Genomic DNA, 22,955 nt, shown 5'->3' on the forward strand with positions numbered 1-22,955 from the left:
CCGGCTCTCACCACGGGCTGCAGGCAGAGCCACAGGGGGCGGGGAGGGGGGGCAGGGCGATAACCCATCGGTTATGGCAACCGGAGGCCCTACGCAGCCCCCTCCGGCCCCACCAGCTGCCTCGGTACCGTGCTGCTTTCATTTAGGCTTGTCACAAAGTTGCTGACGACCCGCCGCTGTCCCCGGCACTAGATGCCCCGGTGGTGGTTGAGCCGGTGCCGTGACCCACTCCTGGGGGGGCTGGATGTAGTTTTCAAGACACCTTCCGGAGTGGGCATGCTCAAAGCACGATTTTTTCTTGTCCTTCACAGGCAATATAAACAGCGGGGGAGACGGGGGGAGGTATTTATTCCAAAACGAGTGCAGTTGCCACGTAAATGAATAGAACTTGTTCACGAGGAGAACTTCTGCAGCAGTATTGCTGCTAACATCTACAGATTACTCTTTCTAGTTTGAAAAGCATACAGCTACCAGAAACGGACAGAAATCTGCAAAGTTAATGTTGTTTTTTCAGAGAACAAAACTACTGCCTCCTGACACTTCCAGTCCTAGCTGTTCTCCATTAACGGGTGTGTTTTTATTCTCCCCTCCTGACTTCTCCCTGCCACTTGCCTTGTATAGACGAACCTTGCGATGGTTTTAATTCATCGCCTTTGTCTGAAATCTCTTTCTTTCGGGTTAGGCCTGCTTACTTTTTCTAGCGATACACTTAGGAAGAGAGGGCACGCACGCATACACACAACACCAAATGAAAAATAGACTCTGATTGCAGTGCGACACCCACATAAGGAGCTTGGTCGTGTTAGGAAAAACCTGAGATCCGACTAGGGGCCTCTTGAAACACGGCGAATGGGTAAGAGAAGGACAGAAGAAGAAGTGCTTAATAACTTTGGGGCATAAGGGGCCTGCGTGAGTCGCACAGAGCATTCACCGCCCCTGCGGGAAGGGGCCTGAAGGCATTGCTCTGAGAATGCCGCTATTTAACTGAAGAGCGGCTGTTCTGGCGAGATTTAGAGAGGCGTTTAAAGATGTCACCCCGTCTTTTTGGTTTACTCTTCTGTGTAAACCAGAACCCCTAAAAGAAGAGTAGCTGCTGTTTCCAGGAAGCAAATTGCCCTGGCTGCAGTGCTGGGAACCGGGTGGCAGTGGCAAACTCCGACTCTGGTGAAGGGTACGGCAGAATGAAGCGGCCAGCAGGCACCCGAGGCGGGCAACAACCGCTTCCACCGCCCGCCCGCCAGAACCGTGTCATGGAAAACACTTGTGGAAGATAATGGATCACTTTGGCGTCCTTCTTTCAATATCCGATTGTCATAGGCACTCATGGGTCGTGAGGAAGGTTTAAGGTTTTCAGAAGGGCTACAGGACAGTTTTGGGTGTGTGTCATTTAGAATCGCAAAATCGAGACACTCCCTATGGAAAATAGGGCTTGAACGGAGCTTCCTAAGAATTTGCTCCAAGTATATTGGCAGTGCATAAACCTGCCACATTTTAAGACACGTTGAAGAAGGTTCAGACAGTTCTTCTCACAGGAAGGGGTGGGGAGAAAGCTGCACATCTGGATACACACAGAGAAATAATGCTCCTTAGATTTGAGTCTGCAAAAGCTCTGTGCAAAGGGTTATTGTAAGATCTGCCTATACATCATCACCACACACTGTTGGCAGCCAGGACTGCTACGCTGGCCAACCCTCTTTCCAAAACCTGTATATTTATTTAACACAATTGATTGTCAATCACTTCCGGTATTATTATAAAAAAATCAGTAGAAGGCTTTCAACCTTCGTCATAAGCCCACTTACAGTTTCAAGTTCGCTTCAGCTTTCAGCTGTCTGCAAAGTTCAGGTGAAGGAGAGAGGAGGTGGGCAAAACCTACACCTAAATGAAAAATGAGAAGAAACAGTGACCAAACTTACTAAAAGCATAATAATGATTTATCTCCAAAACTAACCGAAGTGATTTTCCTCCAGAAAGCCGTGCACGTACCCAAAATGGGCAAAACAAATTTAATTTAGTCCTGTAGGCTGAAATCATACAATAAAGGAAAATTCAACCAATACGAACCCATCACTTCTCATGCATATTTCTTTACTGGGTTTACCTATCTATGCTTAGGAACACGTAATAAATTTTTCCAGGTTAAAGTACCAAGAACATACCTAACGTTCTTTTCTTGAGGTACCACTTAATGCAGGAATACATCATTTTTCTCGTGTACACGTGGAGGAGAAGTGAAGAGAGTGGTGGGGGGTGGTGGTGGTGTATTTTAGTTATACCTGTGAGAACTGAAGACTGCTTGAAAAGAAAATGGGAAGATTAAGAAACTAGAGGGTAGAGTATTTTACAGAATACTAAGGGTTTGAACGCATTTTAATACCAGGCTCACTAATCGCATGCAATTACCTGGTCAAGTTTTGCCAGCGAGGCTATGCTCGGCACTTACCGACAGAGACAGTTTACATCCGGGTCTGTGTACACTATTTTATCTTTCACCAGTACAAACATAAGCTTCTTTAAATGTAATTTGAAAATGCACCCAATTTAATTTCCCGTCCTCATGGAAGACAGATTATTCAGTGGGCAAGTCTGCCACTTGGGCCCCGGCCCCCTCCTCCCCAGGGTTCAGTTCGACAGCTTTATCTTAGGAAGCAAACGACCCTGATGACAGTTACTCTCTCCCCCCGATTTAAGTAATAAACATAATGAATTTATCAGTCCCACCCCACAGCTATACTCAGTCCTAACATCTAAATGAAAACGCCTTTTTTCCACGGAAGTTGAACTGCAGGGTGCGTATTTCTCAATCACAAGGATATTTCTAGCTATAGTCACGATAACGTAGCATAAGGACTTTATGTAGGAAAGTGAATGGTAATTCTGTGACGTCCGGTTAAAGGTGCCGCCGTGGTTGAGTACCCGAGCGGGCTGCTCCTGGCCGCCCCCCGTCGCCCCTCTAGAGGCTCGTGTCGATTTTTTTCACCTCCTTTGAACCCTGATTTACTGCTCTCGTTCTCCGCAGCGGCGATTGATAACCCCCACCGCCCGCCCCTGCCCGGCACAGCAAGAGCAGCTACGGGGACACGGAAGACATTTTCTCCGGGGAGATGCTTTAACTAGCGCTTATCCGCCCATTACAGCAAGGCGCTATTTCTTAATGGCATCCAGCGCATCCACGATTACATTAAAACAGACTCAAACCTTACTTCGGTAAAGAGCTTTACAGTTCTTTTTCACCTCAAACATAAAACAGGCCGCCCCCTTATCGTTTTGTCTTTTAATTCAGTCGTATTAAACAACCGTCTAAGAAACTATCAATAACGTTTAATTATTATTTTTTTTAAGAAAACTTCAAGTTTTGTTTATAATTTGAGAAAGAGAGACAGAAGACGACTGTTTACAGAAAGGGTGATGGAACCTAATTCTTAGTGCAACGGACATAACTAAAAGTAGTTTAAAAATCAGTAATAATCGATTCCAAACGACGATAACATCTCTTCAAGGAGATATCAGCGACCAGTTTTATTATTTTCCCTTTATTTGTAAAAGTGCAAAATTATTCTGTACAAATCCAACATATAAAAACCAGCACCCTGTACAACATTACAAAAGCATAGGGATCTCTAACAAGATCTCAGAAATTGTATTCCACTGTGTAACTAGTATCACGACTCCACAGCAGGGACAGTTTTACATGTCACTGTCGGACAGCGATGGCAAGACCTGCACCACCTGGACAGCGAAAAGGCGCGTCGCCTTTTAAACCTCGAGCAGGTCACGGATACCCTGTCAGTTCTCAAGATTCAAATAAATTACATAAATAGGAGCGGGTGCGGGCGCCCCCCTGGCAGTCCGTGGCGCGCCCCCGAGCGAGTCCCTCACACGTCGGGGTAGCCGCAGTAGTAGACAGCGGTGCTGGCGTCCGACACGGCCGAGGAGACGGGCCCCGCCCCCTCGGGCGCCGGTAGCCCGGCGTCGTCGTGGCCGGCGAAGGGCAGCCCCAGCTCGGGCTTGCAGGCGAAGCGCAGGTACTGCTCGAACTCGGTGCGGTCCACCTCGCCCAGTAGCTCCTCGGGCGGCAGCGGCTCCAGCTGCTCGCGGCACGGCGCCGCTTCGGGCGGCGGCGACGGCTGCCCCACCGCCCCCGGCGGCAGCGGCAGCAGCGGCGGCGGGCCGCGCCCCGGGCCCGGCGGCTGGCACGCCTGCCCGTAGTAGGCGTGCAGCGGCGCCGGGCAGCCCAGCAGCCCCTGCAGCGAGCCGCTCGGGCCCAGCGCCTCGCCGGGCGGCAGGTGCCGCCGCAGCGCCGCGCCCGCCGGGCTCTCGGCCGCCGCCGCCGGGTACTCGGCCGCCGGGTGCGGCGCGTAGCCGTAGGGCACCAGCGCGCACTCCTCCTGCAGCCCCGCCGCGAAGAAGGGCGCCTCGCCCTCCGCCGCGTCCAGCGGCGACGGGTCCGGCGTCGGCAGGCTGTAGCCGTCGAAGGCGGCGCCCAGCGGCGGACAGTCTCGGTAGTGGCCCGCGCCCGCCGCCGCGTAGCCCTGCTCGGCGTAGGCCAGGCCCAGGCCCTCCACGCACATCCTGCCGCCGCCGCCGCCGCCGGCCTCGCTGCTCAGCCCGGGCGCCGCCGCCTCCACCAGGCCGTGCTGCAGGAAGCCGCTCTCCACCCGCTTCAGGCGCTTCACCTGCTTCCGCCGCCGCGGCCGGTACTTGTAGTTGGGGTGGTCCTGCATGTGCTGCACCCGCAGCCGCTCCGCCTCCTCCACGAACGGACGCTTCTCCGCCAGCGACAGCGCCTTCCACGATTTACCTGCGCCCACGAGCACCGTCAGACCGGCCGCCCACCGCCGGGCCCCGACAGCGGCAGCGCCGCCGCCCCGCCCGCCGGGAGCGCCGGCTGTCCCCGCAGCCCCCGGCTGTCCCCGCAGCCCGCCCGCGCTCCCCGCAGCCCCCGGCTGTCCCCGCAGCCCGCCCGCGGACCGCCCGCCCGCACCCCGCGCTCACCCAGCATCTTGCTGAGCTCGGCGTTGTGCAGGTCCGGGTTCTGCTGCGCCAGCCGCTTGCGCTCGTCCTTCGCCCACACCATGAACGCGTTCATGGGCCGCCGGATCCGCGCCTCGCTCTTGCTGCGGCCGCCCGCCGCCCCCGACGGCGCCGCCTCGCCCTTCGCCTTCGCCTCTCCCAGCGGGCTCAGCGACTCTGCCCAGGGGCAGGGGCCCATGGCCGGCATCATGATGGGCAGCGAGCACCGCCCCTGCGCCTGGTCGTCGCTGCTGGCGTAGCCCGCATCGGGGCTGCTCATGTCGGGACGCTCCGGCGGGGCCGCGGACGGGCTCGGCGCTCGGGCCCCGCTCGCTGCTGGCGGCCGCCGCTGCCCGGCCCTATTTGAGCTGCGGCGCGGCCAATGGGGCCGCGGGGGCGGGAGCGCCGCGGGACGGTGCCGGTGGCTCCCGCTGCGGCGCGGGGCGGCCCCCGGGGCTCCTCCCGGCGTGGCACGGTCCGGCACCTGAGCAGGCCGTGGGGCCTCGGCGCGGGCAGCGCTGCCCCCGTGGGACCGCGGCCGTCGTTGGGGAGAACCGGTAGTGCATTTCTAAGAGGCCCTCGGATTTAGCCGCTCCCCCGCAATGGCAGCAGAGACCGGCCCACCGAGGCGATGTGCTACCGGGCTGTCCTCAGGCAAACACCCTGCCGTCACCGGGCCAGCCAGAAACGGACAACCCTGGCTAGAGGAGACACAAAAGCGGGGAAAGGGGCAGAGTATGTGGAACCGTACCTAGATGTCCCGCAACAGCCAGAGAGACACAAGGGGCTTCTTTTGTAGGCAGACTTGGAAAGTAACTTGGGAAGAATAAGCCAAGTCATCATCAGTATCTCGCACTTGATTCACACCTTGTAGTGCTACCTTAGCATATTGTATCTCGTAAGCCCATGAAAGACATAAACTACGTGGGGCAGTAGGATACTGAATCCACAGGAAAGCCTATGAAATACATCCTTTCACACTTTTTCATACTTCGTTATAAAGTTATTCATTACCTGCCAAAAGCGCACAAATTTAGTGTATGTTTAATAGGTTGACTTATTAGTTGAGCTTTGCAGTAGGTACTGTGTGTCTCATTGCCTTGTTCAGGCATTCTCTGATTTGCCCGCATAAATAAACTGTAGATACAAACATATATTGGTAAAAAATCCGTCACTTCAGAATAAACACGAATTCTATCTCGCTACCATATATGTTCTTCTTTGGCATACAAACTAACGCAAAATACGGCGTTTTCACGGGCACTCTGATTAATATTTGCATTGTTACGTGGTGGTATTTAATGCTTATTTGAGAAACCGCTGAGCTTTAAACTGAAGATCAAAGACGTTTATTTAGTTAAGGACACCTCTGTTTGGGTAGCTACCTCGATCAAATAAACCAATATCGTAAGAATTCTCGCTGAAATTAAATGAATGAAGCGCGGGCTTCACCATTAACTTATTCTAACAGTGAATTTCCTGTTTCGTGCAACACAAAACCCAGTCCTTTACACCTGACGGTCAGTAGATACTCTAAAAAGAAAAACGCAGTGGCGAGCGGCAGCTGCCCGAGACTAACACCGGGGAGGACAATTCTCGAGGCACTTCTGCATTCATGCTTTCTGTTTGTTAGAGATTATAAGCAAGAGATTTATTTCCCGCCTTGGTACCCTGTATTTACTCCTGTTGCGAGGAGTCGAAACCATTGCCAAAAGACTACTCTCTGCCTAAAACTAAGCAAAGAGAAGGTTTTGGTGTGTCGTGTCGTCCCGCCCCCCTGCTCCCCCCTGCCCTTCAAACACACGCTCTAGTCCAGCACGAGGGTCAAACAGGTCTGCTTTTCTTCCTTATATCAGGTGCTGTAAAAAGCAACAGAGACGAAAACAATGTCCCTACACATATATATGTGTAAATTGATCTCATACTAGTATATAGTAACACCGTTCTTGCAAAACTATAATGCATTTAAAATTGATTGTAAAAGAAGTTCATGGGGCCATTTTCCTCTTGCAAAGCCGACCATCGTTAGGAATTAAGTGCTTTTCTAATCGTTTTTAGTTCGACGCCTTTGGGACACTACCTTAGGGCGTACGTTTTTTACCTTTTTAAAGCTGGTGTGCCGGTGACTTCAGTTTTATGGCTGAGGTTGTGACATTTCCCAGCCTGACGTGCTAGGAGCCAGAGCCCTTAATCCTAGGCCAGCTGCCCCAGGACAGGTCACGCACAGAAGCATGGCCGGTACCCAGAGAAAATTCTGAATTAAACAGAATCCGAATCGTGTCTGAAGCTAACTCAAGCAGGAGGAAAATGTGTGTATCTTTCCCTGCAGAGAACAGAATAATCGTCTGAGAGGGGAAAGCAAGATGATTTCCAAGCAAAACAAAACCCAAGAAGGCAACAATGCGCTGCCCTAACGAAGGCAGTCCGTTTTGACTTTCAGATCAGTTACAGCTCACTCCGTATTACTGACTCGGTCAAAACTGACCGCCTCGGAGTTTAATGCATAGAAGACAGAATTACCTGTTTTACGAGCTGATCTTGATAAAATGCCAAACCGTCCCTTCTAGTCTATTTAGCAGAAACATTTTCGTGAGCCAAGGGAACACATCCTGCAAGATCTTGCCCTGAAAAAGTTCAGCGAGTAGAGAGCCTGCTTACAAATATGCTTTACAGCAATTTTGTGGCTGTCACTTCCAGCAGAGAAGAAAATGGTTTTCTATATAATGAACATGAGGTAATAAACCAAGCAAACTGCAGCTAACTTTGTTTGGGAGATTTGTGCAAGCTGTTTCTACACCTCATTGATCTAGGATCAAAGAAAGAAAGGTGTGTTTTGAATCTAAGCCGAGAAAGTAAAAGCTCCCTGGTTTGTACAGAAAATGTTGGCAGTTTGTGACCCTTCCAGTGCCCCGGCGTCATAAATAGATTATCTCACCTCTTTTCTCTCTTTCTATTTTGACTGTTTAGGTATTTTTAAATTGTAACTTTTAAACCCACCGCACAGCATTGATTCTCACTCAAGTTGTGCTCTCTGCTTGTACCTCACTTCCCTGAAGCGTTTAGTAAAGAGCTTCTTCTGACGCTCCTGAAACCTTCTTGGTCGCACGACTCCTGGGGTCATTCGTTAACTTTCCCAACCTAACAATGCCGCCCAGAGTTCATCCTTCTGATTTATTGACCTTTTAAACCCGCCGTACACAGCGCGGGGGCGCGGAGCGGGGATCCTCCGGCAAGAGATGTGTTTCTATTTCAGGTCCATTACAGAATGCGGTGTTGGAAGTGGTGCTCCCAGCGTTATCAGAGCCGACCACAAATGCCACATGAAAAGCAGCAAACATCCGGAGAGTTTCCTGCAAATCGAGCAGTTTCTCAAGACAAGAGCCTTTTTTTAACGTGTATTTAAAGGCAACACACTTTGCCTCTTTAAAGCAGTTCAAAATCACTAAATGAAAGCAGCCCAGCCAGACAATGCTGTGTAGTGCAAGAAATCTCCCCCAATAAAGACTTTTCGTGACTCTGCGTTAGGAAAGTGAGTGGATAGCAAGGGCTCTGGTCAGGAATGACCCACTATTGAATGGAAAAAATCAAAAACCAAAAAATGAAAAATGTCCCTTTCAGAATCTCTTAACTATTGAAACAGCGTGACGTGTTTTACAGCCAAGTGATAGTCCCCAACGGTTAAAAAGTTACTGCTTCGCTTGCGTCAGTTTAATCTGCGAATTACTTTCTAGCAAACCGCACAAACAGCTAAACCCGCAAAAGCTTGCTGCTCGTAACTGCACGCAGCACCCAGAGCGGAGCGCTTCAGCGGGAACATCGCCCTGGGCTGGGCAGCCGCGGGGGACAGACAATAGACTGGGGTAACAGTACGGTCCCGCACAACAAGCTGCCTACATGGGTGCGCGGCTGCTTTGGGGTGTTAAGCAACGCCGTCCCCGCATTTTAGGGCTGAAGGGCTTCCGGCGAGGGCAGCGGGACGTGCGCGACTCCCACTCCGAGGTAAGAGCGCTTTCGCCTCCCGGTGGACACGAGTGCGCTCCCCCCCGCCCCGGCCAGCTAGCGGGGGGCGAAATGCCCCCCTGCACGGCGGCCGGCGGGCTCGGGGCCGGGCAGGAGGCAGCGCGGCTCCCGCCCCCGCAGCCTGCTGCCTCCCCGCGCCCTGCCCCTGAGGCTGTCCCACCGGCCCCTTCCCCCGGCGCTCCAGCTGGCTTCCTCGGCGGGCGGCCCGCTTTTCCGCAGCCCTCTCTATACCGAGCCCAAGCTGGTGCCGGGCTGGGCGAGCCCCGGCACCGATCAGACTGGAAGCCTGCAAGGAGGCACTGATAGGTGCCGTTCATTTATCTGCAGAGGGGCCTCGGACTCAGCCGCAGGCAAACGCCGCAGGGCCAGTGCAGGGGCCGCTGTGCTGTCCCTTTCGCCGGGCTTAGCCCTGGGTGTGCCGAGCGCACGGGAGGAGGGACAGCCCTGGATAACATTCCCATCTCTCTCTTCTCTTCTCGGTGCTAGGAAATACATACTTTACACATACACGAATATATACATCTTGCCATCTGTCGTTCTTCCAACTACATAGTGCCACGTACTATGCCCGTGTCATTGCACTGAAGGACAGTCAGAAAATTTCCTTGTCTGATGGAAATGGCTTTTCTATGAAGTTATTGAACGTTTGCATTAATGCTCAACACCGGCGGTGCACTTTCTGGAGGACCTGAGGTGCAGGGAAGAGCCTCCACCGTGCCTTCTCCTAGGAAGGAGTTAAATCTGCCGCCGAGGGGACTGCTTGGGCTTGACTTTAATGCAGCTGTAACGCCTTCCCTACCCCTGACTGAAGACATAAATCAAACGTATGCGAACCAACGGGAAATGACATGTTTAACTGACACGAGTGCTAGGTACTTCTGTAATATCTGGATAGATAATAGATAATACGTGGATCCAAACAAATTCCAATAAAGTCAATGGCATATGCTTCTCAGTTTAAGCAGCATTGAAAGGAAGCCTGGAAATGGCACTTTCCTCAAATTGCTAACAACATAATCTAGAGCCAAGGCTTATCACCCATTTTTTTCATAATTTTTTCTACTCCTTTAATATAAAGATTAATTCATGATACTAAAATCACATACCTGTTGCATTTTCCTATGTAAAATAAAATTCCAATGGTTTGCACAAGGAGTTCGCAACTTCATTATGGTTTCAGTGCCCTTTGATTTGAGAACGATTTGTGTGGGACCACAAAGCAGTACACTAGCTGGGGCCAGGTAGAACTCCCCTAGACTTGAATTTCCAAGAACAGAAATCCTGTTAGTTTTCATACTTAAATACATACAAGTCATTAAAAAAAAAAAAAAAAAGGCAGCTTTATACAATGTTGGAGCCACTCCAAAAGATCAGGGATCTGAACTGAACTAAACAATTTGGCCTAGCCTCTGTTTGTATTTATGTCAGTGGAGCTACTGCAAACTTGTAATAATATAAAATTTATTCTTACATGCTAGATGCTAAAGTGATGGCTTTAGTTGAAGGACAAGTCATGTAACCATACAATTAAAAAGCTGATGTCAGCTATATTGGAGTGAAATAAATTTCTTCATTGGCATCACTCAGCTCCCAGAATATCCTTAACAAGGCCAGAAGAACAAATGTCCTAAGGTTTTCTCTAGAAGGTAGGCTATGCTACTATATATAATACTACTGCAGTCTTGTAATGTTTATCTCTATGTTGCTTTTTTTAGAAGACAGCAATATTTCACAGTAATTACAAAGTATAAAGTTACTTGCCTTTAGCAAGAATAAAATTGTTACATTGTATAAATGGAAAAGTAGTTTGGCCTGGAGCTGGGCAGTTACTGTTCTATCATGCCAATTACTTAGGGTCACAGAAGAGATGATCTGGGATTTTAGCATGTGGAAATAATCCTATACTAGCAGTTTAGCAGAAGTATGTTAGTGTTACTAACAAAATTATTAAATGATGACTAAATCCAAATGTCAATGGCTTGCCATCTGCGTTTTGATTAATTAGCAGTGATGAACAAGTAAGATCAGAGAGAAACTAAGAATGGATTTAAACCCTCAACAACACTAAATCCGAATAAAACTTTTTTCCAAGATGGACAATAAGATACACATATTTTAAAATTGAATTCCTAATTCCTGAAATTGGAAGCAGTGGTAACGTTGTTTAAAAATATCTGTTTTAGTACATGACCAAAAAGGTCATTCTTTATAACCAAGACATATAAATACAAAATTTGATGTTGTTTTTTCCAAATCAAAGTATCAGATTGTTTAAGGTTGTGGTTTTAAAATTCACCCCGTGGAAAGTCTCTGAATTTTCATTGTATCTTTGCAATTATATTCAGTGGTTAAGTGCACTACAACTTTTGACACCTGAAGTTTATCTAGATAAATAAACTACAAAAATTAAAAATCAGGCAGTTGGAAGGTTCAGGAAATGAATCTGGTTTCATTTCTTGATAGCTTCAGCTGTTTGGTTTTCTGATATTTATTTTCCTTGAGTATTCTTAATGTATAAAGTTAATTTTAGTTTTCATATTAATTATTTTAGTTATTGTAGTATTGATTTATTTTAACATTCACATGATGTTCCATTGAAACATCATATAAAGTTGCAGATAATAAGAAAAAGACACCTGCACATCTTCCAAATCCAAAGCAGTCAATCTGACCATGTTTTTAACACTATTTACCAAAATTGCAGCACTTTCAGTGGTAGACATTTGCTTGCTTGACAGGGCACAACAAAGTCTACAATTTCTCTGTCTAGAATGCATTAATATGCAACGTTCTGAGCACCTTTGAGTACCACCAAGCCATGAGAGAGAAGGGAACAGTTCCTCATGGGATCATGCCTGACATGGATAGCAACTAAAAAAAAAAAAAGAGAACTAAGGTGCAGAAACCTCCAAGCTAAGTTGAACAATGCAGCTTGGTGGTTTTTGATCCAGTCATTATTGCTTGGCCTTTGGATAGATTTAGAATTATCTAGCTGCAGTTCAGCAGTCACACCTATTTTACTTGCGTGGCCCATTTCTGTTTGAACAAAACCTAAGACCGAAAGTCCCCTTTCCTCCTGCTTTGTCCCCTTAACATCACCTTTTTATCTTCACAACACCCTTTGAAGGGTATTTACTGAAAGGGTGAGAGAGCAGTTATCACAGAACTGAAAACTTTAAAAAAAAAAAAAAAAGACCCAGGAATTTCAATAAACTTACTCTGTAGCTAGATCAAGAACTAGAGAGCCTCACTCCTACTGCAAACAACCTGCAAGACCTAAGACGATTTCTATGCAGCCAGCTTCAGTTTACCAGTTCCATTAAGATAGGATGCCTGCTTAACAGGGCTCTACATGTAAATGTTGCAAGAATATTCAATTTAGAAACCTTGTTTCAATGATAACTTCAATGACTTTTTCAGCTTTTAAAAATTCTGTCAAATCTTCTTTGTGAGACAGTTTACATAGTACCTAGATATACTGTGTTGACAGCCCTCTACCATTAAAACCTGGAGAGGTTTGTATTCATGAAGCAAGGCAGATGACCACAGAGCTTGAATTTCTGGATCTACACGTGTATAAATACACTTGCTACAAAAGGAAAGCATATTTGTGCTTTTTGGTTCAGAACAGCATCCTGCAAAGTGTAAAGGTAATAAGTCACTTGGCACAGGATAAACTAAAAAATGCCTAAGAAATATTAAAATATCAGCCAACTACACTGGTGATTTACTAAGGCCAGCGTTGGAACTGAAGCACACCAAAATTATCTGACACAACCGTAATACCTAACTTTCCATAGTCATCTGTTTCCAGCAGTCAGTCTCTAGCCTTCCTTCTCAGTCAGTGCAAAATTGCAAGACTCACTATTGCAAGCCCTATGCCACTTCAGGATACAAAGACAACTAGTGTTGACAGTTGCTAGGATCACTTTATACACCAGTGCATGTGGATGTTTAAAGTGCTGTGACAGACCATTTAAAAATAAAATCTGAACTAAGACAAGACAGAACACCTAGGTTGACAACGACTCAACTACTCACCAGAGGGAGCCCATTTTCCCCAAAAGCCAACGTCTGTAGTACAGCCAACCTGCTACCTTCTGGGACCTCAGAACTACCCCTCTAAGAATACAGCTGCTAGGAGGAGTAGCTGCCAGCTAAGGGTGCCACGCAGACATACCCTGAAGACGAAAGTACAGAGCTGTAAAGGATTTTGTAGCTGCTTGATTAATACTTTCTGCAGCGCAAAAGGTACTTTAATGGAAGATGCTGCATTTGCCTTTCAAATTGAACATTTCTGAAGGAACAGTTTCCCTCTTCATATATCTGCAGTATGTCACTGACAGATATAAACATTTTATATTGTCCTAGGTAGCTTTCTTGTGACTGTTTGTTAGACTATATTTGTGATATATTGCCATTGGATACTTTAAGCTAGGTTCTTGCAAAAAGTATTACTTCTTCAACAGAAAAATAAAAACTTTTCAAAGACAGACACTTCTCACTTTATCTTTCAAGGGGAAGAACCAGCCTTCTAATGTATTAGTAATTCTTATACATTCTTTAAAGTCCAACTACAAAACTTTAGTAATCTAACTGCAACTAAGTATAGGAAAAAGTCTGAGCTCATAGCCAACACCAGAACATGTCCTGTTCAGGAAGGACCTGCAGCTCCTTCCAGGGCAGATGGTGTGTGCACACTTCATGTTTGGAACAAGGGATAATACAGAGGTTTCTTGGCAGCTTGCAAAACCTGACAGAACTGCAAAAGTTGTTTTTTATTCTTGTTGTTGGAGTTTTTTTAATCTTAGGCCAGCTAAATACAAGATCCGTTTAGCAGTAAAACTACCTTGTTGCCTATCTAAACAGGAAAACCTTGCTATTGAAGATGTAGTTACGTCAGCAAGCGTGTGTTTCTGGCACTAAAAGATTACCTACAATTGTATACCTCCTGGTATCTGTCCCTTTTTTCCTTCAATACCAGAAATATTATTCAGTTACCACTTTTGCTTTTAGTGTCTTCTTTGTTCTTCATGTTTATTTCTTAATTACAAATTAATACATTTCCTCAGCATTTTTCTTTTTGCAGACCCTCCTAGCCAGCAGTCAGCAGAGGCTGCAGCACAGACCTGAACTACCGATAAATAAAAATCAAGCCTGATTGATTATTTCCTTTCCATGAAAAGCAAATCTATCAGTACAATCAGTTTTTGTTGGGGGGTGTGTGTGTGTGCAGGGCAGGTGTTTAAATGTCCCTTTCACGTTTGAAGCACTGCAGCCACACACATTTTTTGCCACTTGGGAGACTAATTCAATAGCAAAATCCAAGCAACAAAGATTTGATCTGGGTAAGTAACAGTTGTACTGAAGTTGCTGATTAATAGTTGTACAAATGATTTCAAACTAATTCTTAGGATTTTCTTTGCAGCCTGTAGCTTCAGAAACTTCCAAAATACAGTCAACTGACTTTATTTAAATACATGATTACAGAACTAAGGTTGGATATATCATGTGTCTTTGGAAGAGTTTCATACTAATGGGGACTCGTTGGTCTATCAACTTCCCCCAACTAGATGCTGAACCTTAACACAGCACTGGCTAGACACTTGCCTACCAGAAGTTCACCTTACAGGAGCACTAAATTAATTTGAAATTGAAACAAGAAGATAAGATAAAGTTATTCAGTTACTAAACTACATAGAAGCATGAGTATGGAATCTGGGGAATCCCTTTGACAGATGCATACAGGGTTTATGTTTATGTCTCAAGAGAGCTCTTACTGTTTAGCACACAAAATGGTAAAATATTCAATAGTTATTTTTTCCACTAAACAATGAAGTTACTGAATATTTGATAGTATGCATTTGGATGTATGTTTTATAAACCACAGACTTTTATGTCATTGGCTCAGCCTGAAATTTCACATTTCACATTTCATAATTTCCTTAACCAAAAGCAACCACTGCTACTCATAGTTACCTGCAAGTGGTTAGAAAAAATGCATTTTCATTTTCTTATTCAAAGAAAAAAACTACTCAAAACTATCTTTTCCTTTGCTAGAGATTTTCAATAACAGAAATTTAAGAAATCTGTATTTGAAAACTAGTAGATTGTGATATGCATTCAGATGCTGTCCCAAACAGAAACAGAAGATTACTTCCACAGCCCTTGCAGAAATACTTTCCCAGCTTACTACATGTGTACTTGCACGTCTTGAGTTTATTGGATTAAAAGCATAGTGATGTGAAGAGGTATATGACATTTATTTCTTCTTACAGTATTACAATCAAAACCAAACAGTATTGCAGCAGTGAGTGATTAGACAGCTGCAATGGCACTGCTTACAAAAAAATTAAATAACATGTAATACTGAATGAAGTATGTAGTTGCCTAAGACATAAGCTTAATTAGGATTAAGAAAACCATTATTATAAAGATTAGGGACACAGACTGCTGAATATTGGCTGCTTTTACAAAGCACAGATTATCATTCATTTTTACTCACAAAAGAAGAATTTATAGGTTCACATATATTTAAAGAATTTCATCCACAGAATAGCCATACATTAAGGTCATTGTTTATACAGGTGTAGGTCAAAATCTATCCTGTAATACCAAAATAAGAGGTGAGTGGAAAGATATGTCTGTATGACAGAATTTGATAGAAAATATTGTGAATAAATTACTTTTTCAGCTCTGTAAATTTCAGTGATATATCTCAGTAAATAACTTAGTTAAATATATTTTTAAAGAAATTATTTAAATAATAATGTGAATTAAATACAATACATGGCACCAGAAGTAATTTGGACACACCACTGCAAAGATCACAAAGCGTTCAAGGTTATGTTTTACATTTCTAGACAGAATCAATAAATCTATCCTAGTTACTTTACAAGCATGATACATTCACTAGGGAAAGTTTTCTTTCAAGAACCAATTATTATCCTCTGCTCTGTTAAAAATAATTAAAGAAGGGCTAATCAGCTTGAGTCTTAGAAGAAGTGTTGGATGCAAGGTTAATAGTATTAAGACAATTTTCCAGAAAGTAAACAATTCCAAATCAACAGTATAAATCCCAAAGCAACAAATTGTTAAAAAGGCAAAGTTCTCAACTCAAAATGTTTAACCACCTTTTTGAGTAAATCTAAGAGGAGGAGCTCTGACCAGATCTCAGTTCCATGGAATAACTGCATGTCTAAACAGAAGAGTGGTCCAGGAAAGAACAGCCAGGAACTACCATTTCACAAGATTTTGAAGGGTCTACAATGGAGCACACCTAAATCACAGAAGTAGCTGCAGCCTCACCCCTTCGTCACAAGGTAAACTAAACATTATTTTGAACAGCCATTGTATCAAGAATTAAAGCAAGACACTAAGGAGATGCAGCCCTCCTTGAGAGTTCCTATGCGACTGCAATGCTAGATGATCAACTAGGAGCTGTGTTTACCAGGCCTCTACCTATTGCTCTTACCTTGTAATTGAAGACATTCTGAAAAAAATAATTAACATTTTTTCCAAATCCAGCTTTTGCATATTGTCTCACTACAAAGGGCATTTATATACTATTTTTCATCCAACAAATGGTTTACGAAGGTTTGTTAATATTACTAACACTGTTCTGGACCTTTGGGAACTCAGGACAAATAGATGTTCTAACTAACCAGTCCAAAGTCGCAGCAGAGGGGGAAAAGGCCGTGGATCATGTGCCTCTCCCTTTCCCTTCTCCGATTTTAAGTACAGTTCCATGCTAAACTTGAAGATACTGGTCTTAGGCTCCCTTTCTCCCATGTTCCTGCTAAATATCTGGGGGAATCAGAGCATCACTAAACTCTTAGGCAGATTTGCCTTTGATAGAAAGACTAGTGAGGGATTAGCAGTAACAGATCAGTTACAGTTAATTGGGAAAATGGTAAATCTATGGTTCAAAGGAAAATTAGTAGTAAGGAACCCAAGCCAAATTTAAACCTCCACTTCTACTATGCATTCTGTGAGCTACTCTGGAACTGCAGCTTAACTCTTCTTTCTTCTAGGCTTAATTACCTTTTCCCATATTGATCCTAGAAAACTGTAAAGTGTCAAATCATACAGATGGAACAAAAATGGCTGTATCTGTATATAAATCAGCATTTATTGCGTAGTACACATGACTACATAACCAATATTACTGTACCTGATTTTTTAATTATTTTCACTACAAAAAGTGCAATGGCAAGTTGAAGTTTGATTTTAAATGAGTACCAACATCTTTGACTACAAGAAAATCAAACTAGAAAATAATGATTAGTCAAATGACTTTACAGTTACTCTACCAATAAATAAGTGAATTAATTAGGTGTAATTATTCCTTTTATAAATTCTAGTTGATGCCAGAATATACAAGATACAAAACTGTTAGGAAAAACAAATCAAGAAATATTGAAAAAATAATTTATACATCTAAACACTTAAATCTGGATAATACAAAAAATCTTGGTCATTTGGTGAGAAAATATTTTTACCTTTTTATAAAATTAAAGGTGTTGATACTGCGACTAAGTAGAGGTAAAATTCCAAGTTGGATAATTTCTTTTGATTCTTTATAGTTTTGTTTACACTGTGGTTTCATACTGCCTAATTTCAGACTCTTACCTTAAGGATTTGAGATAGTTGATGAAAGATAAGTAGGAAGAATCCCCTAGAAAAAAAATGTATTTTGTTATGTTGCATTATTATGCTTTGGGTAGTGCCACTTGGAAATTATTAAACTACAGATATATATGCATACCAAGCAACAACTGCATTTTTGAGATAAGGATTCCCTTATATATAATTTGCATAGAAATTTTTAATCCTTCAGGATAAAATCCTCCATAAATATGTATAGTCATTAGAGATACACGTTGCTTGCACTAAGTTTCATATATATCCTTTTTTTTCTTGTAGTAAACTTATGCAGAGGAGAATTTCCAGTCATTTTTCCATAAGTATTTTCTTTGTAAAACAACAGAGATTATTTATCAATGGTTAACTATCAAAATGGAAGGACAAATAGACTGAAGTTTTATATGGATCAACCAATAGCAAATATAATAAACTTTCTACCAAGCTGATTGATAAAAGAGGGATATATTTATTAAACTTGCAAACTTCCAACAAGTGAGGAGGGGTATCAAGAAGTTTCAAGAGCAAGATTGTAATTAAAATGATCTTCAGAATTATACAAATGGCCTAAACATAATAGGATATAATTCCACATGGAAAAAAGCAAGGTAATTTAGTGAGGTAAGAATAAACTATATTAAAGATGAGGAACTTAAAAGCAAGAAGCAGTACTGAAGAAAAAGATTTGGAGGGTAGTTGTAAATGACAGTTTAAACACCAGTCAACAGTGTCGTGCTGCCGAGAGGAAGAGAAAATACCCATCACACTGGGTTATGTAGGTATGTATGTTCTCTGCAGCCTGTGAAGCAACCTTCTTTTCTCCTCAAGGAAGAGGACCCAAAATAACAGTCTTCACATTCTTAGACAGTTGGTGCAGTATAGATTAATATCCACAGAGGATAGGACAGAACATCATGACATACTTAAACCGCACTAAGGAAAATTTAGCTCTAATGATAAGAAAAATAGTCTGAAGAAGGTGAAGATAGTGAAGTGTTGGAATATGTTACCTATGGAGAAAATGAAACCCTCCACTTTTTATAAGTAAAGAATATGTTTTAAAACCAGGCTAACAAACACCTGTTAAGAGTGGTATGCCTACAACTGGTCTTGCATCAGGTCACAGAACCACAGAACGGTTGAGGCTGGACAGGATTTCTGAAGGTCATATGGTTCAACCCCCCTGCTCAGTCAGGGCCACCTAGAGCCAGTTGCCCAGGACTGTGTCCAAACAGCTGTTGCGTATCTGCATGGGTGGAGACCACAACCTCTCTGGGCAACCTGTGAGGGGGAAGACTAGTCAGCCCCTGAAGTTCCTTCTGTCCTTAGTTTTCTAAACTTTAATGAAAAATTATGCTAATATTTAGCTTTGACTTTAAAACTAATTTGCTAATTTTTCTTTATTCCATACTTAAATCCTTGTTTTACCAGTTCAGTTCCATAGTATGGTTTTGTTTGTTTAGGAATTGCTATTCAGAAACTGCAGAGAAGACAAATCATGTCCTGTGTTACGCTTGCTCTCCATCAAATTTAATAATCCCCCTCTGCAGATCCCTAAAACAAAATAGTGAACACACTGAGCTGACCTTAATCTTTCTTGCATGGAATTAAAAAAAAAAAAAAAGCATTTCTAAAACAAAACTCAATAAATAAATCTTATACCCGGGAAGTAGTTAAACAATCTCTTAGCAGTGTTCTCCTCAAGAAAAAGTTATAACTGTGCAATTCTGATTTTACACTATGCACTCAGATTATGCTAATTTTTCACAGTTTAATTTTAAGCCTCATGCATAAAGTACTTTAGTCCCATTGGTCAGCCTTGTGATGAAGAGAAGGCAGGTGTTCCAGCCATTTTAGATATCAAATGCCTCATGAGCTATTTGGTATCTCTAGTGAACAGGACAGAACAAATCTTCTACACATACATACTACTAAGTGCTCACATAAAGCTGTGAAAAACTACTATTGAAAATTATAAGGGATATAAACATTAAGTCTATGTAGAAAAGCTTATTTTTCGAGTGAGTTTCAAGGAATTTTTACTAACTCAAATGCTGGGAGTTAAAAATGCTAAAATCAATACTCAAGGTTGAAAATCATCACAAAAAGAAATGACAAAGATATTTTTCAAGGAAGCATACAGTTTCTTCCTCACTTTTTTAATAATCCAGAATCATGTATGTTTAGTATTGGCCTTGCAATTTGTATCTAAGTACATGACAGATCACAGGTGATTAACATCTCTGTAAGCATCTCTGTCCTACCATGGTTGTTTTAGGATATTCTGCTACATCCTAGAATACCTTTCCTAAATAAACTCCAGAAGGTAAATACTTAAGACAATAGCAAATGAGGGGTGAATGAATCTAAGAACATCAAAGGTTCTCTGAGGGAGCTGAACTACAAAAGAAGCTTTGAACCCAGGTTAAAATGTCACAGGGTGCTACCTGAGCACTGCATTTATCAATTTAATTCCTTCAGAATCAACAAATAATCTTAGTGACAAAGATAAAGAAAATTTAAACCTGTATTTCTTTTTAAAAGCTATCTTTGAAGTCACCTTATACCTTAATGTGTAACTACCATTTTAGATATACATTTTAAAACATTTTAAAAAATTTCCCAGCAAAGTAATGAAAAGATGCAATTGTATTGAGTCACAGCACACCTCCCCCCCCTCCCCAAAATACAATGATCATCAAATGTTAGAATAATAGGAAATTTTTTTTTAATTTTATTAGAGAATTTTTGGAAATAAATACTAGTTTCCTACTCAGGTAGTCATCTCTTTTTCCAAGATGAACATCAACAGACATATAGAACTTTATCTAACAAAGTAAATCGCACTGCAGAAACTCAGTCCCTGAGAAATTCACAGCACTAAACAGTATGCCCAGATTTACTGGCCAACCCTGTAAAGTAGGAACCTAAAACCATGGTCGTGTATCTAAGTATTAGTAGCTAAAGCATGGTTTGCATTCATATCTGTTCTTTTAACAAAAAGATTTATTTAATTGTTCACTGCACAGTAATCCGTAACTGAGATGTGTTTCTAGAAGTCTCCCCCCCAAATCATTCCCTTTACTAGAGGTATCGAAACACTATTTTTTTAATTTGTCAAGTCTTGGTACAACCCTATCCCATGAAAAAATGCTATCCCCAACCCTCTCTGTTCACACAGTGGAAGGATGGGCAGACAGCCCCAGTCATTGTTTTTCTTTTTCTTTTTCCTTTTTTTTCCCTCCACTTTGACATTGTCTGAACTCCAGCAGACAAGAATACTAGCTTCTGATGTACAGTGAAGAGGGTGAGGAAAGGGAAGGTCGGCTTTCTCATGCTTCCCGTGATTAGAAGAGTCATAGAAAAAAAGCGACCTGTGACCATGTAATTCTAAATTAGCAAAAGTCATATATTTTTCAGAAAAAGCGACCTGTGACCATGTAATTCTAAATTAGCAAAAGTCATATATTTTTCAGAAGATGTATGCATAGGAGTAAATACAGTGGAAAAATATATTGGCATTCAGGGTGCTGTTGACTGTTTAGAAAGGTTACCAACTTGATTTACTGTATAGGAATTTCTAGGGAGAATTTTTAGTTTTCTCTCAAAAATAAAGCAATTTGTGGATTTTTTTTTCTCTCCCAGAGCACACCAGGAATGCTCACAAGAACTAGTGAACAGTCATTAAAAAAATATATTCTGGTAATAGTCTCAGTTTTAATAATTTACTGCTATACTTAGGCATGTACATTCACAGCATCAACCACTGATTTTTCCACTTGTTAAAGAGACTAACACCAAATCCCACAGAAAAATGTAGCTTCAGCAGAATCCTATGACTTTATGGTTGTAGTTCTGTTTCAGCCTACTGCCCTCAGGTGTTTGGAATCAAGTCAATAATGAGTTTAACTGTGAAGAATATGTAAAATACACAACAGTTATTACTGAAACAGATAAGACACGGAATTGACATTGAAACAGTTCATTTCTGGAATGTTGTTCATTTTATACCAGTATGGCAATAAGAAAACACATACTGCATCTTTGAAGGAGTGACAGAAGCTGAGAATCCCAGACAATGAAATACAGAAGATCAATAGATAGTGACAGTTCTTAAAGGGCATGGTTAATTTCTCTCAAGTTGTAGGACTTGGAGTACCATGGTGGTCTAGATTAGGGAACAGATAGAGTTTTATTCTATAGTCTGTCATGCTCAAACCCCCCTTCCCTGGAGAAGCTGTGTCTATGATTAAGGACAATGTAGAATGTTCAGTTACACACATAAAAAATAGTGTGAAAATGAAACAGCAAAAATCCACAGGAATTATTTTCTCATGGGTATTAATAAAAGAGAAGTTTCTTGAAAATTCCATTTAAGTAGTAGGAATTGCATAGTTATGCAAACAATATATATTTTCTGCAAGTATCATGGAAACTCACAAGTCAAGACTCTTCACAGAAGACTTTCAGCCCAGCTTCAGTAAATATTATACTCTAACAAACACATTTTTATGAAAAACAGCCTTTAAATTGGACTCTTGTGTTCAAATGTTGCCTTCTTGGACTCTGACAAACTTTATTTTTTGTATGCTTTTCTGATAAAAAACTCATTTCAAGGCTTTTTAGCAGAGAGGTCACTGAATTTTAATTCTAAGAGTTATGAACAATATCTGTACATTCTTGTTTGAGAAATACCTGGTAACAATGCTGTATATCAATTGCAATCAGGCTGTCTGTGTGAAAGATAAGCAGATGTAGCCAAACATGCCTTTATTCGGGATTGCAATGCATACAGAGAATCCTGAAAAACTTCCAACTTCAGAAATTAGCTGTTTATTTTGGAGCCCCTATATCAATAACAGCAAAACATACCACAAAAGTACTAACTGCTCATCTGCCTTACAAAATTGAAAAGGAATGTTTTGCTTTTAGTTCTGAGAAGGAATAAAATAAAAGGAAATGAAAATGCACTGCCATATGCAGATCCACATGATAAGTGAACAACAAGAATCTAGCAGCTAACTTACAGAGCCTTTAATTTTTACCACCACAACAATTCTAGGATGTTTTCATGTCTGAAAAATTAAACTGTCTCCACATTTTTGAAAGGAAAATTCTGTTAATACCATTCCACATCTCAGATATCCTAATGCTGTCATCTCAACTTCTTAATTTGACTTCAAGGTGGTGTTAACACCTTTATGCACTAAATAAAGCATGGTACCTTTTAAAGTGGAGCCACATCTACTAAGCAGAGGGGAAAAAAAAAGGATGCAAAA

General features: G+C 42.7%; 1 protein-coding gene across 1 annotated transcript; it reads right to left on the bottom strand.

The window, feature by feature from the left end:
* Positions 1 to 3,500: 3,500 nt before the first annotated feature.
* Positions 3,501 to 5,330, bottom strand: LOC119145679 (transcription factor SOX-17-like). Its single transcript, XM_037382373.1, has 2 exons — positions 4,996 to 5,330; positions 3,501 to 4,801 (listed from the first exon to the last, which is right to left on the bottom strand). Exons 1-2 carry the CDS (start codon positions 5,291 to 5,293, stop codon positions 3,876 to 3,878), a joined length of 1,224 nt encoding a protein of 407 aa, XP_037238270.1. The 5' UTR covers positions 5,294 to 5,330; the 3' UTR covers positions 3,501 to 3,875.
* Between the last annotated feature and the right edge of the window lie 17,625 nt (positions 5,331 to 22,955).

This window comes from Falco rusticolus, chromosome 3, assembly GCF_015220075.1.
Source record: "Falco rusticolus isolate bFalRus1 chromosome 3, bFalRus1.pri, whole genome shotgun sequence".
Taxonomy (NCBI): Eukaryota; Metazoa; Chordata; class Aves; order Falconiformes; family Falconidae; genus Falco; species Falco rusticolus.

Bases quoted from the DNA above. Each gene is read 5' to 3' on its own strand.
- LOC119145679 (XM_037382373.1), bottom strand. From the start codon at position 5,293: ATGAGCAGCCCCGATGCGGGCTACGCCAGCAGCGACGACCAGGCGCAG. The intron at 4,802-4,995 runs GTGAGCGCGGGG...TCGTGGGCGCAG, and splicing joins CGAGCTCAGCAAGATGCTGG to GTAAATCGTGGAAGGCGCTG.